The 13190-nt window shown below is 36.3% G+C and overlaps 1 protein-coding gene across 1 annotated transcript in view; it reads left to right on the top strand.

The window, feature by feature from the left end:
- LOC131957936 (activating signal cointegrator 1 complex subunit 3) overlaps positions 1-13190 on the top strand; it is a 64884-nt gene that overhangs the window by 31314 nt on the left and 20380 nt on the right. The window contains exons 22-33 of the mRNA XM_059322797.1: positions 85-261; positions 375-600; positions 1460-1614; positions 2101-2199; positions 2316-2484; positions 2642-2733; positions 2908-3036; positions 3129-3214; positions 3427-3593; positions 4664-4809; positions 5605-5725; positions 5906-6048. Coding sequence (XP_059178780.1) covers positions 85-261; positions 375-600; positions 1460-1614; positions 2101-2199; positions 2316-2484; positions 2642-2733; positions 2908-3036; positions 3129-3214; positions 3427-3593; positions 4664-4809; positions 5605-5725; positions 5906-6048 — 1710 coding nt within the window. The remainder of the gene's footprint in view (positions 1-84; positions 262-374; positions 601-1459; positions 1615-2100; positions 2200-2315; positions 2485-2641; positions 2734-2907; positions 3037-3128; positions 3215-3426; positions 3594-4663; positions 4810-5604; positions 5726-5905; positions 6049-13190) is intronic.

Genomic DNA, 13190 nt, shown 5'->3' with positions numbered 1-13190 from the left:
CTAGTCTCTTGTCCTCAGTCTGTTGTTTGATTGTACCATTGTTTTAGTTTTTGTATTTTAATTATGGCTAAAAATATTTTACAGTTACGGGAAGATGAAATGGAAGAACTTGATCGTCTTAATTCTGATGGATGTGAAGTTATTGTAATTGGAGGAAAGGAAAACACTCATGGCAAAGTGAACATCCTACTGCAGTCTTACATATCAAGAACCAATGTGGAATCTTTTTCTTTGGTATCAGACATGGCTTATGTTGCACAGGTAACTTAATTCTCAAGCAAGACAAAGCAAATCGGAAATATTTTTTTCTAAAGCAGGGTGCCTTGAAAGGCAAACTGACATAGATTATTTACTGACTTTTTTAATTTTCCCAGAATGCAGGAAGAATTATGAGGGCTTTGTTTGAGGTTGCTTTAAAAAATGGGAATCCACTTCTTGCAGCAAAATTGTTGGAAATGTGTAAAATGGTGGATAAACGCATTTGGAACTATGAAAATCCCTTACGTCAATTTAGCACTTTAAGTCATGAAATCCTAACCAAACTTGAACAAAGACGCCTGACACCTGAAAGAATGAGGGAAATGGATTCTAAAGAAATAGGTAATTAAGATTCAATATTTAGCAGATCTTATTTCTAATGCACAATTATCCAATTCTTTAGCAGACTATGGAGCCATTATTTACTCTCTTCTCTCTCTCTGTTTATATATATGAATATATGTGTCTCTGTATGTTGGTGGGTCTATCTGTGTGTCTTTTATGAAACTTTTGGAGGTTGTTTAGTTACTGTCATAAATTTTTGCTTCATTTGGAGGGGCAGCTGTTTTACTACCTAGGGTTGGCTGATTGGGTGTCCTGGGGGTCAATTGTACTACTTGAGTAAAGGCTCGATTGCACCAGTGGCGTCATCCTGTGCCCTGTGGTCATGCATCCTGCATTGGGACTAGGGGTACCAATCAATGATCAGTCTGCACAAGGGGTATCCATCTTCCGAAGCTCCGGCAATCAATGACTAATTCAAATCAGGGTTGCACCTAAAACCCTTGCTGTTGTGTAGCCAGTAGCTTTCACACCTGTGGGAGTTCTGCCTTCCAAATTGCTTAGGGTGATCAATGTATACTCAAGGTTTTTATAATCCCCAATTCAAACTCTGGGCAGTTGAGGCTTGTTAGATGTGTACAGCAACCTGTCTAGAAAAAAAAACTAAAAATCAAACAACTGCTGCCATACATTTTTCTTATCTTATGTGGACAAAGACTAGAGAAAGAAAAGCAGTCTGAAGTTGGAGTCAACTTGCCATATTACACATAACATGTTGACATGTAATACTTGATTGTGCTGATGGAAATCTCTTTCAATAATGCAATTTAGAATGAAGAAGTAAAGATCAATTTAATTTGAAATATTATCAATTTTACAAATACATTATTATGCCTCTCATCAATTGCATGTGTTTAAGGATTGTTGGTTCATCATACTTCCATGGGGCCAGTAATAAAAAAGTGTGTTCATCAAATTCCTAACCTGTTATTGGATGCATCAATCCAGCCCATAACTAGAACTGTGCTCAGAGTTAAGCTTGAAATTACACCTGATTTCAAGTGGGATGATAAGGTAAGGATTTACTAGCTTCATTACATGAAGAATCTGTATATATAATTCTCTTCTTGAAGATGATAGAAAACACCGAGCTGTAAGCGCGTCCCTTAGCAGTTCCCTCTCTTCCTCTCTAGGCATATCCCTACCACCCGCACATGGTCTGGTGAGCTGTGGTTCACGCTAAATGTTTACAATCGTAGAGCCGGGTTTAGTGACGACTTAGGGGAGGTAACTAAGAGGAGGTTACTTACACAGGGGGGGTGTAGGGGTTGGGGAAAAGTGGGGTGGGGGGGTTATCGTTCTTAACGAGCTACTGATAGTGTTTTAAAGCAAATATTTTCAGTGGAAGCATTGGAACTGTCGAATTAACAAATTATGAATTACTGAAAAGTAGAAAATAAAACAACTAAATAGCGGTGTTAACGGCGTATGATACACCGCGGGTCGGCTAGTTTTTAATAACATCTGTAACTTTTTGAACATATTTGTCAATCTGCTTAGGTTCATGGTGGAACTGCAGAGCCTTTCTGGATCTGGGTGGAGGATCCTGACAACAATCACATCTACCATAATGAATACTTTCTCTTACATAAAAAGCAGGTAGTTGACTTAATAAAAGTAGTCTTGTAAGCATACATTTAAAGCCACTGATTGCGTGTTACCAAATTATGGTATAAAACTTGTGTTTTGTAGTAACTGTTTGCCATTTTTTGTAGGTCCAAAATGTTGAAACTCAGACAGTGGTATTTACTATCCCTATATTTGAGCCATTGCCATCTCAATACTATGTGAGAGTTGTTTCTGACAGATGGATTGGTTCCCTCATGATGCACGCAATGTCCTTTCAGCATCTCATACTACCAGAAAAACATCCACCACACACAAGTAAAATAGATTGTTAAACAATTATTTTTAGTTTGATAAATGGCACATCTTTTCAAATGCTATTATCTTTTATGAATAAAAAATACATAGGATATTTAATGTTATTAGTGATTTTATTATTAAAATGTAATTCTTTGACATTACTTTTTTATTCCAGACTTACTGAATTTACAGCCGTTACCAATTACTGCCTTAAAAGATTTAAGATTTGAGTCTCTATATAGTTTCTCACATTTTAATCCAATTCAGGTATATCAATTGCATATTTAAAATAAAATTTCAATCTAGGATAAACAATGTATTTTATAGTGTGTAGTATGTATTGTTTACTTGCACATTTAAAAAAAAAACATATAGCATGCTGTTATTAGCTTGAAACAAGATAGTAAGTGTTTTGTTTAATTCCATTAAAAACTGTTTCAGACACAAATTTTCCACACTTTATACCACACTGATGTGAATGTCTTGCTTGGGGCTCCTACTGGATCAGGCAAAACTGTTGCTGCTGAATTAGCCATCTTTAGAGTTTTTAAGGAATATCCAAACTCAAAGGTATATTCATTAAAATTATTCATATTGAAACAAAAGCCAATATTAATAATTCTTATCATTGCAAATGGAACTCATGAAATACTTTTCTACAGGCTGTGTATATTGCTCCATTAAAAGCTCTTGTCAGAGAAAGAATGGAGGACTGGAAAATCAGGATAGAACAGAAGCTAGGCAAAAAGTAAGTTTTTTTCATATGGAACTTAATTGGTTTGAGTTTTTTAAAACTATTTACTTCTTTTTGGTTTTTCTTGCTAATTTACACAAATGTGTATATACTTCTAGTTTCTTATTATTGCAAACTCAAAAATCTCTAATGTCACATATAATAATAAAGTGCTGTGCTCCTTATCCCTATAATTTTTAAATTTCTGCATTGTAAAACTTGGACAGGGTTGTTGAGCTAACAGGAGATGTAACTCCAGATATGCGTGCTGTAGCCAATGCTGATCTCATAGTTACCACCCCTGAAAAATGGGATGGTGTAAGTAGAAGTTGGCAGACGCGAAACTATGTCAAGGCTGTTGCTGTTCTTATCATTGATGAAATTCATTTGTTGGGTATGTTGCTATCAATGTCATTATCCTGACTTTTATTTGGATCTAAACTGTGCATTTCACATTGATCAACAACAATGTGAATGTAACAAAGTGGATCAAGCATTTATTTAAGGAGTGGGGTGGGGGGGGGGGGGGGAGGCACTAAATATAATTTTTTAGAAATATTAAAATCAGAAAAACCTGTTTTAAATGTGATAAAAATTATAGTCTAAAGATAGTTTACCTTTGATAGGTTTGATAGGAAAAGGGGACTTTACAGCTCTTGTTTATACATCAGGATAGGAAGTAGAGGCTAAGCAGCTCTTAGAAGTGAATTGCCTCCCTCCCAATTTAGTCCCAGCTTTGTTCAGGAGTTTGAAGTCAGGACTTTAGGTGCGAGCAATCATATGCTCTCTCACCTGACCACACCATCTCCTACTAAAACAAACAAGACACAAATGAACAATGAAAATTATAATTTGAGTCTACTTTTCTGGCTCCACATAATAGATGAACTACACAAGAAACCACCTGAACATTACTTAATATAATCTCACAATAGATACTCTTGTTCTCTACTTGTGAAAAACAGTCTACAAAAGTTCTCTTCCACCTTTATCTTGAAATTGAATACTGTCTTTTACTAATATAGATATGGACATACATAATTTGTTCTTGAAAATGTCCATTCAGTCCTGTCATATACAAAAGCCAAGTGGGGCTACTCTTTCTCACTCCAAACTGATTGTATATATAGTGGAATAAGACATTTTGCCACCACAAGACATTGATAGTAGATACCACTTAAACTACTAATGAGGGATAGTACACAACATTATAAACTTGTGTTGATGTTCCTAATTTATACTGGAATAGCCCAGTGAACACAATAAAATTTTACAATCTATTGCTTGCAACATACATATGCATATTTAAAAAAAGTATTCATATTAAGGTTTTGCTGAATAAATAGAAAAATACAAGAGATTACACGTTGAGGTAATTACAATAAGGTAATTGTTGGAAGTAATGCCCAAGACTTCTAGGGTGAACTGTTGATCTGTTTTTAAAAGCCTGCTTGACAATTGTAGGTGATGACAGAGGACCAGTTCTGGAAGTGATTGTGTCTAGAACTAACTTCATCTCTGCCCACACTGAGAAAACTGTCAGAATTGTGGGGCTGTCAACTGCCCTAGCCAATGCCAGAGACTTGGCAGACTGGCTTTCTATAAAGGAAGTAAGTCAATCCAGATTTTCACCTTTAGGAGTATTATCTGTATTTGTCCCATCATCATCATCAAAAATCTCTGCCCTGTACCATTTTTGTCAACTTGACTCCAGGTGTAGCTCAACTTAGTGGTTTCAGCCTCAAGGTTCTAACACTAGGTGTTTCCTGGTCAACCTTATTCGTCTCAGGGTATTTTAATTCTTTGCTTTCTATACATATAGAGGTGGTATTTAAATTCTAAAAACTATTTTCTACTAGCGCACTTAATGCAACATTTAAGAGGATTCATCAATGCGTTCATCATCATCATGTTCTTTTGTTGGCGCATGCGAAAGAGTAAAAACTTTCAAAAAATTTAAGTCATTACCTAAATAGACCCTTCTCTGTTACTTGTAATAAGACAGTGGCGATGCAAGTAATGCACAACTTGTGAGTTTGTTTACTTTTACAATGATAGAATGATGGACTGACACGCTACTTGCCCGCTTATATATATATATATATATATATATATATATATATATATATATATATATATATATATATATATATATATATATATATATATATATATGTGTGTGTGTATATGAAAGGCTCATAATTTCAACAACTTTTTACCACATGTTATAGCTACCAATGTTATTATTTTTTGCTTTATAAATAATAGCTGAAAAGGAATTTTTATATTTTCTACTGTTAATTGCATTTCTAAACTTGATTTACATTTTTGTTTTGTGTGTATAGTTTAAATGTACAAGAATATAAATGCAATTTAATCTTTTTAACATTTGATTTTCTTAACAGATGGGGTTATTTAATTTTCGACCTTCGGTTCGACCAGTCCCACTTGAGGTACATGTCAAAGGGTTTCCAGGACAACATTATTGCCCAAGAATGGCTACAATGAACAAACCAACATTTCAAGGTGTACTCACAGTTTTTATTTTAAGCAATGACTTGAATGTTTAAATATAATTATAAATAATAATATTAATATTTTTAGATAATATATTAAATATTTGTGAATCTTTACTTATTTATACAGCTAATGTTTTGAGAATTTTATTATTCCCAGCATAACAATAAACTATTACTTTTATTACAGCCATTAAAACTCACTCTCCAAGAAAACCAGTTTTAGTGTTTGTATCATCTCGTAGACAGACTCGTCTTACAGCCCTAGACCTGATAGCTTACCTTGCAGCAGAAGAGAATTCTAAACAATGGCTACATATGCCTGAAGAAGATGTGAGCATTTACTTGTGTGGTGTCACTAAAATTGTTTTTTCTTTTCTCTCAGTATCATTCTTGCTTTTCTAACTGAACCGTGTTGATCAGGCTGTTGTGATTTGAGTTGAAACACTGAAGTCTTGGGTCTCAAGATGCAGCATGTTTGAAGCTTCTTATTCTGACTTGTTAGGCCAATGAACATTTCAGATAAGCTTTGTATATGGTTTATATAACCTCTTTAGTTATCTTGGTCTACTGATATTCACATGACCAGACTAAGGTGTGGCCAAGTACATACTGCATGTTGGAGGCAAGGGCTGAGAGTACCAATTTAGACAAGTGACAGAGTGATTATTGTTAGTTTTCATGCTGTGTCAAAATGGCCAATGACAAATGAAAATGACCCCGACCAAATGGCCCCGACATAAGAACCCTATCAAAAGGGCAGCGACAAATGTATAGGCTCAATACAAATAGGCTCCCGTCATATAAGCTCCCGATGAAAGGGCTGCCGTCAATAAGGCTCCTGACAAATAGGCTCTTGACAAACAGGTTTATGTCATTTTGACTCCAAACTAAACAGCTCCCCTCATGACAAAACGGCTCCCATCATTACGACTCAAACAAATAGGTTTCCATCATTTTGGCTCCAGAAAAGGGCACTGGTCAATAAGGTTTGGTTTCCGCAGAGACTCAGTTTCCTGGCAAAACATCCTCATTGAATATGACACATTTAGAGTTAGCTTAACCAACACCTTTAAATAATACAACGTATGCAGCTCTTGTTCAGCATGCCTTAGTTTTATATATTTTTTATTTAGTTTAAGAAATAGTATGTTTTAAATTTAAAGGTCATCTAGCTATGACTTCCATAAATGAGTCAGTTGTGGACTGTTTCAGCTTAGTGTGTGGGGGAGAGGTCCACGCTGTACATTTACCTGCAGTATGTTTGTAGTTTATCAAAGCAAAATAAACTAAAATACCTTACCCTGTAAACATAATGTATATCATAAACTTCAGTGCTTGCTTTTAAGCAACAGATCTTCACTGTTGTAAATTAATCATTATCAACATTTTAACATCGGTCGAATTTAGCTGTTAAGGGCTCAATTTGTTTATGAATTGCTGTTGGTTCATGAAAAAGTTTTTTATTCAGGCATTCAAAGAAGGTTATAGTGGTAGTGGAAGTAGGAACTTCATGTGGTTGGTGGGTTGGGCAAAAAGGAAAAAGGTTACGTTTATGCCAACATTGGTCATACAATTCATTTGTCTGGGGCCAACATGTCTGAGTCATTTTGTCGGGAACCCATGTCTTGGAAGCCAATATGTTAAGAACCCATTTTTTGCAAGCTTATATGACGGTAGCCAAAATGTTGTGGCCCTTTTGACGGGGCTATTTTGACATGGGTTGATTTGTTGTGGTTAGTTAGTTGTATTTAGAGTTTCAGCAGTTTCTGTGTATAACTAGTGCAAGAGTGATGCAAGGTGAGTTAACTACCTAAATAATGAGATTCAAAATTGCAAGCTCTAAAATAATGAGAGCCATAACTGCAATGCAGGTGAAGTTAAAAGTCTAAATAATGATATCCGTAATTTGTTCGGATCACGACTGAATCCACTCATAGTAAATGGTGCAGCTGATATCTCTCATTGATGAAGGCAGAAACACATCCACCAGTACAAGTTTATTTTTCCAGAAAAGTTTGGAAGGAGCCATAATTAATTGTCACTAGGTAAGTTTTTACTATCTTCTTTGTTTATCTTATGTGACTTGGAATAATTGTGGAAAAAATGTTGTTACATATCACAATAGGAGGATAAAGCATAAATGTTATGACAAGATAAATGTGTCAACATAAAGGTTTAAAGGTCGTTACTCAACAAATGTCCCTGTTAGAACAAACTAGGGACAAGTTTTGAGGCTGTGAAATTGACAATAGACACACAGATGCTCTTCCTCTATACAAACTTGGGCCATATATGTCTGTATGGTAATTGTGAGGGGAGGGTTTTTGGGATACATGTATTATTGGTACACTGTAATGTATACTATAATAATTAATATGCAATCGTCCAGGGATCGCCTCTTTTATAAACTGGCACAGTTTAGTGATGAAATCAGACACACAAGTCCAATTCAATATATATAATAGTATATATACAACTACAACAGTTCTTTATTTTTACTCCTACCATAACTACGTCCTAACACATATGACTGTCTACTAACACCATCTAGATTTCTAACTGCAACTAACACTTAACTTCTCCTTACACATTCCCATTACCAACTCTAGCACTATCAACATTTCAACTGTCGACATGCTAACCGCTACTCGCTCCTACTGCTGCCCACACGTTAATGGTCAGCTGACCATCGCACATGACCGGTCATCTCTACAACTCCATGTCTAACCAATGTCTACCTGACCTACCTACCTGACCGATTGTATCTCTCGTCTGCTTGACCTCGGACCTATTTATAGCAAGCATCATCACAGTAATAGATCTTGCCAAAATTATTCCAAATAGCTCTCAAGCAGGCTTTCCCTTACTTTAGTTACAACTTCCTGTCTTTTAGTATTATTTTAAATTTCTCTGCTTCCATCAGGAAACATGAGCAACTTGAGTTATTTTTAAAAACATTTTTTTTTCTTTAATGTAACTAGCTGGAAAAATCTGGACTGGCAAAGTAGTTGTGTGTCTATAACACTAGTTGTCTCAGGCTAGCAAAGCGGTTGTGGGCCTATAACATTAGTTGTCTCCAGGCTAGTAAAGCCTGAAGTGGGCCTATAAGACTAGTTGTCTTCAGGCTGGCAAATTAAACACAATTTAAAAAAACAACCAAATCAATGTTTTTTGTTTTTAAATAATTTTATCACAGAAAATGTAAACAAAAGTTGCAGACTAGGTCACGTAGTTTAAAAAAAAATAATTTAAAATTTTATCGACTAAGTTTTTGAAAATTCACAAAAAAAAACACGTTTTACTAGCAAGCTTTTATGTACTAATGCGCTAAAAAGGAGAAAATAAATGATTTTATTTAGATATTTAATAACTCACTACCATTTAAATAACTATAAAGAAAAACGTGGGTCACTTTATAATCTAGTGGATACCTTTACTTATATTTAGGTTCGACACCGTTCACCCGAGTGCCATGAAACTTTGGAGAGTAGATGAGAATGCTCCTGGGGAGGTTTCTGCGGGGAAAAATAGTTTTAATTTCGCACGGGTGCGATTTGGCCCCCGGGCTTTCCAATGAGCGCTATGGCACCTACGTTCGTTTCAAACAGAACAATAGACTATGGATAAGATGGGATGTTATATAAACTGAATCAGGCGCGCCCGCCGGCACCCCTGCAAGGTACGATTTGGCGCCCTGGGCTATCCATTTAGCACTATGGCGCCTATATTATTTTAAGGAGCAACCTACAATATTGAGACTGTGGCGCACTACATTCGATGATTAAACCGAGCCAGGAGCCGTACGCGGCGCCCCTGCGTTAGTGTAATCGGGGGCTCCTGAAAGCGCTCCTCTACGTCCCTGACAACTGGGTAGTCTCGATGTGCGTTCTACTATTACGGTGAGTGATTACACTCAAAGCTTTTATACAGCATGCCATGGGGCGTGCTGGGCGGTAGTGTAGGTAAACCCTTGCCCCGATAAATATGTTCCTATCGCAGGAGTAGTTTACATTTAAATAACTCAGTTTTAGAAAACAAGGTCACACGTCTAAGAAGATAGGATTGGACACGCTTGTAATATTAATAATACTATCCATTAAACACAATTCGGCCACCATCGCTTACTTTTTTTTTCATATGAGTTATAATTTCATTGTAGTTTTGGTGTTATCGATTTTCTGTTTGTTTGAAAGGTGAAACAATTAGTTGAAAATGTGTAGCAGATCAAAATGATGTCACTCATTACTCCTACCTTAAGAGAGCCACTCATCCGCAAAGACTTTAATTAATGCAAAAAGTGGGGGAAAGTGGAGATCTCTAACTGTTTGAATGGCATGTATGGATCTTCAGAAAGCCTGCATTATTGATATTTTATTCTTTTTTTAAAGATAAATATAAAGTACGCCACTGAAAAAGAACATCAGGTGTTTTGAAAACTGACTGGTCTTAAAAACACTATGTTTTTCTATGAATTCCTGTCAGGAAAGACAACTAAACACTAAAACAGATGCTTGTGAATGAATGCTGGAGAACGTGTGTCAAAATAATCGCCAAATTTTCCGTCATCAGCCCATAGAAAATGTGTCAAAATACACTTTCTAAAAGGTAGCATCAGTTAACCTTAAGGCTTATTAAACAAAGCTAGCAGCATTTAACTTATAGATTAAACGAAGCTAGCAGTTAACATCAGTAGCGTATCTATCTATATAAAAAACAACGTCTGTCTGTCTGTGTATCTGTCTTGTATGCATTACTACACCTTTCATCACATCGCCATGAAACTTTAGGAAGTTGTTGAGAATACTCCTGGGGAGGTTTCTGCGGGAAAAAAAAATTCAATTTCGCTGGGGTGGTGCTCCGGCATGGCGCTATTTGTTTTTCTCTATATACGGTATATAAAAATTAATTCGATTGCGGGTTGACACCGTTCATCCGATCGTCATGAAACTTTCGGGGAGTTGGTTAGAACACTCCAGGGTATGTTTCTGTAAAACAATATTTTTTAATTTCGCAAGGGTAGCGCCCCTGGAGGTTGCGGTTCTTCTCTAAATACTGTATATTTAAATAAACCGGGAGTGATCTCCCCTAACCTTTCTCGAATATTCTTATATAAAACAACAGGGGATGGGAACTCGGGCTATAGACATGATTTTTAATCCATTTTAAATACTTAAAGTTTTAAAAATAGAATACAATCTTATAGACAAAAGAATTGCACACCAAGTGAACGCCAAATAAAAAAGTGCATAATAGTGCGCAATATTTTTTAGTACTTTATAAATTTACATGCGTTTTTTGAGAAATCGGAAATAGCGTAAATTAGTACTTCCGGTCAACGGAAATTACTCAAGATTTAACAGAAGGTAGAGAATTAGATCTTTTACTTACATGTGAACTTTCATTTATCTATCTGAAATAGTACTCAAATTATAGGCTTTTGAAAAATTCAAAGTAGAAAAAGTACCACTTCCGGTTATCGGAAATCGCTCAAAAGTTGATACGGATCTACGATTTTGATAAAATACTTATATATGAAATTTCATCAACCTAGCTGTAACGGTACTCAAGTTATCGTGTTTACGGACAGACAGACACACAGACATACGGACAAGATTGCAAAATTATGTTTTTCCGTATCAGTGAGATGTAAAACGTCGAGATTTGTAAAAAGCTCGATTTTTTTTTGCACGATTACAAGACTTTCTCTATACTTCGTATATACGAGAAAGTAAAAATGAAAGTCAGCTTATGAGTATATTGCTTTTATATTGACTCTTGAGTATATCATACATGAAGCTGGTAGGGGAGGGGGTGTCACACCTTGGGTCAACGCTCGGGCAGAGTTTCTTCCAGGCATCTCTTCGGGGGGGGGGGGGGGGGGCGAAGCCCCCCCCCCCCCCCCCCCCCCCCCGAATTTTTTTACCGCCCCCCCCCCCCGAACGAAATGAAATTTATATAATTTATATAGAAAATATATACTTCAAGTATAAATTTCTTTCGCCCCCACCCCGGAGAAAAAAGTCTGGAAGAAACACTGCGCACGGATGTCACCCAAGATAGTGACGCCACTGGTCATATACATAGACTGTGTTGTCCTGTCCATGCCATCATAGACTGTATTGTCAAACATGCCATCATAGACTGTATTGTCAAACATGCCATCATAGACTGTATTGTCAAACATGCCATCATAGACTGTATTGTCAAACATGCCATCATAGACTGTATTGTCAAACATGCCATCATAGACTGTATTGTCAAACATGCCATCATAGACTGTATTGTCAAACATGCCATCATAGACTGTATTGTCAAACATGCCATCATAGACTGTATTGTCAAACATGCCATCATAAACTGTATTGTCAAACATGCCATCATAGACTGTATTGTCAAACATGCCATCATAGACTGTATTGTCAAACATGCCATCATAGACTGTATTGTCAAACATGCCATCATAGACTGTATTGTCAAACATGTCATCATAGACTGTATTGTCAAACATGCCATCATAGACTGTATTGTCAAACATGCCATCATAGACTGTATTGTCAAACATGCCATCATAGACTGTATTGTCAAACATGCCATCATAGACTGTATTGTCAAACATGCCATCATAGACTGTATTGTCAAACATGCCATCATAGACTGTATTGTCAAACATGCCATCATAGACTGTATTGTCAAACATGCCATCATAGACTGTATTGTCAAACATGCCATCATAGACTGTATTGTCCTGTCCATGCCATCATAGACTGTATTGTCAAACATGCCATCATAGACTGTATTGTCAAACATGCCATCATAGACTGTATTGTCAAACATGCCATCATAGACTGTATTGTCCTGTCCATGCCATCATAAACTGTATTGTCAAACATGCCATCATAGACTGTATTGTCAAACATGCCATCATAGACTGTATTGTCAAACATGCCATCATAGACTGTATTGTCAAACATGCCATCATAGACTGTATTGTCAAACATGCCATCATAGACTGTATTGTCAAACATGCCATCATAGACTGTATTGTCAAACATGCCATCATAGACTGTATTGTCAAACATGCCATCATAGACTGTATTGTCAAACATGCCATCATAGACTGTATTGTCAAACATGCCATCATAGACTGTATTGTCAAACATGCCATCATAGACTGTATTGTCAAACATGCCATCATAGACTGTATTGTCAAACATGCCATCATAGACTGTATTGTCAAACATGCCATCATAGACTGTATTGTCAAACATGCCATCATAGACTGTATTGTCAAACATGCCATCATAGACTGTATTGTCCTGTCCATGCCATCATAGACTGTATTGTCAAACATGCCATCATAGACTGTATTGTCAAACATGCCATCATAGACTGTATTGTCAAACATGCCATCATAAACTGTATTGTCAAACATGCCATCATAGACTGTATTGTCAAACATGCCATCATAGACT

The sequence above is a fragment of the Physella acuta genome, unplaced genomic scaffold (assembly GCF_028476545.2).
Source record: "Physella acuta isolate Inbredline_101_S28 unplaced genomic scaffold, ASM2847654v3 ptg001280l, whole genome shotgun sequence".
NCBI lineage: Eukaryota > Metazoa > Mollusca > Gastropoda > Physidae > Physella > Physella acuta.
The sequence above is the reverse complement of the archived record's forward strand: the minus strand, read 5'-3'. Positions and strand labels throughout refer to the sequence as shown.